The sequence below is a fragment of the Myotis davidii genome, unplaced genomic scaffold (genome assembly GCF_000327345.1).
Source record: "Myotis davidii unplaced genomic scaffold, ASM32734v1 scaffold408, whole genome shotgun sequence".
Taxonomy (NCBI): domain Eukaryota; kingdom Metazoa; phylum Chordata; class Mammalia; order Chiroptera; family Vespertilionidae; genus Myotis; species Myotis davidii.
This window is the reverse complement of record NW_006299389.1, coordinates 336,249-338,634: the sequence shown is the minus strand read 5'-3', so window position 1 is coordinate 338,634 and position 2,386 is coordinate 336,249. Positions and strand designations below refer to the sequence as shown.

Sequence of the window (2,386 nt, the reverse complement as noted above, 5' to 3'; positions counted from 1 at the left end):
GGGGTTAGGGGTAGGGGTAGGGGGACACGGACTGGGGCTTTTGACATTCACACGGATGCTGGAGCTGGCTGTGGACCACTTCCTGGAGGCACAAACCAAATGTGCAGTCACCACAGGAAACAGATCCGTAGGCTAAGTGGGGAGCCCAGGGTTCTAGGCAACCTTTGAAGTGATAGAGAAAAAACTCCTCCTTATGACTGCATTTGTACTGCCCTTTGAAAGATAAGTCATGCATCTTGACTCCAGGCAGCCAAGATGTCTGTATCGTTAACAAAATTAAAAATCCCAAAGAAAATGATTGTTGTTCTCTACCCATGTTTCTGGTAAATTCTTTTTTTTTTTAATATATATTTTATTGATTTTTTACAGAGAGGAAGGGAGAAGGATAGTTAGAAACATCGATGAGAGAGAAACATCGATCAGCTGCCTCCTGCACACTTCCCACTGGGGATGTGCCCGCAACCAAGATACATGCCCTTGACCAGAATCGAACCTGGGACCCTTGAGTCCGCTTTTGGTAAAATTTCACCCTTTGCCGGGCTCAGTAGCGGGAGAGAGAGAAAGATGCTGAAATTCACTACCGTTTCCATCTGAATGCATAGACGATGGGTTTAGAAAATAACATCTGAACCTCATTTTGAAAATGGAGCTCTTCCCAAACCACTAGGCTGTGGTGGGGGCCTCTGCGGAGAAGCCTTGGTGTTAGCAGCGCCCGGCTGGGCTGGGCAGGGCTGAGCTGGATGGGGCCGTTCAGCGATTACCGAACCTCTGGAAGACTCTGCTACCTGCCCACCAGCAAGAGCAGCTTCTCTCCACCCTCATGTGTCCCTCTCCTACTCCCCCGCTGCCGCTGTGTGTCCTTCAGAGCAGCGGTCGCCAGCCCGTGGTCCGTGAGGTCCAAAAGGTTGGCGGTTGCTGCTTCAAAACTTTAGTCTCCTTCCTGAAGTCACTGTCACAATGCTGGGTTGGCTGCCAGAGGCTCAGCGAAGAAAGGTCAAGGGTCGGGCTCCCCAAATGGAGTAGTAGCGTAATAGGGCATTTAGGATTCTTGGAATTCATAGTTGATGAGGACTTGAATCTCATGATTTTCCCCCTGATCATTTCAACTAGCACTTTCCGCCCCCCACACCTATGAATACAACTTCCTACTTTGGAATCACACTCCTCACAAGTGTAATTGCCACCATTGTTACAAAGCAGGCATTAAATGTAAGCATGCAGTAACAGTCTATTCAAAGCCTCAGGATCTCATACTTTTATTTCAAACAAAACCAATGTATCCATATGTGTTCACTACATAAAAAGCAGAACTGTTCACAGACTATGTTCAGGGGCTGCTAAGGACTGGAACTATTCTCTAGGCTGAGGACTTGTCTGCTCCAAGGACCTGTTAAGTAATTCATTGTTTGCTGAAAATCAGCAAAGCAGGTTAAGAAAGAGTACATTATTATCTCATGTATAGATGCTTTCCTTGAAGGAAATTCATCCGTTGTGTGGGCATGGAATTTGGGAAGCTCCCGGGAATGTTGTTCTATTTATGAAAATGCTGACTTAACTTTGGTGGTTTTTGATGATGGATGGGTGATCAACAGCTCATGCTGGGGAGACAGCAGGCTGGAAATAGCGAGGCAATCGTTTCCAGACTAGAACAAAGTGAACAGACCCCTCGGAGATTTTGGCCTTATCAACTCCTTGCCACTTGTGGTGTGTGCTTTGACAACTCTTATTTCTAATTCCCAGTCTGCAACCGAAACTTCAAAAGCCCCTTTGAAGAACCACATAAAATTCTGTGTCTTATGGATATATGTTTAGTATATTTGCACACAGACAGAAGAAACAGTTACTGGATGTTGGGGGAAAAGTTCCTGAAAAGGGTGTCAATGGATCTTTAGCTTTAGAAATATTTTGTATATAGGATCAGGCCTGCGATGACTGTTGCAACTAGATTTTAGGTTAGAAGTAATCTCATCCCCAGAAATCTCTGTTGAATGTTTCAGCGGAGCCTTAGCACCAAAGTCCCACCTCCCATTAGCTTCTTGGCTCAAGGGTGTGTTATGCACTAAGGATCGGATACATTGGCCTGGCATGTTAAACATTTTTATTTGCAGTAAGAACGAGGAAGTCTTTGTTTCCACCTATAAACTTACCAAGTCCCCATGCTTTTCAACATGCATTATAAGGCTGATTTATTTGCCCATTTGCTTGTGTAAAACAACAAACTGATGCTAATCTCGAGATGAAACAATTTACCCTAACAGGTTATGTGGCTCATGAGTTTATTTTGGATACAAGACCCTTCAAAAAGTCTGCAAATATTGAGGCTGTGGATGTGGCCAAGAGGCTTCAGGATTATGGTGAGTGGCCTCCTGGGAGCGACCCCTGGTAG

General features: G+C 45.2%; 1 protein-coding gene across 1 annotated transcript in view; it reads left to right on the top strand.

The window, feature by feature from the left end:
* Window positions 1–2,386, top strand: part of GLDC (glycine dehydrogenase (decarboxylating)) — an 82,292-nt gene that overhangs the window by 75,035 nt on the left and 4,871 nt on the right. The window contains exon 22 of the mRNA XM_006774841.1: window positions 2,259–2,354. Coding sequence (XP_006774904.1) covers window positions 2,259–2,354 — 96 coding nt within the window. The remainder of the gene's footprint in view (window positions 1–2,258; window positions 2,355–2,386) is intronic.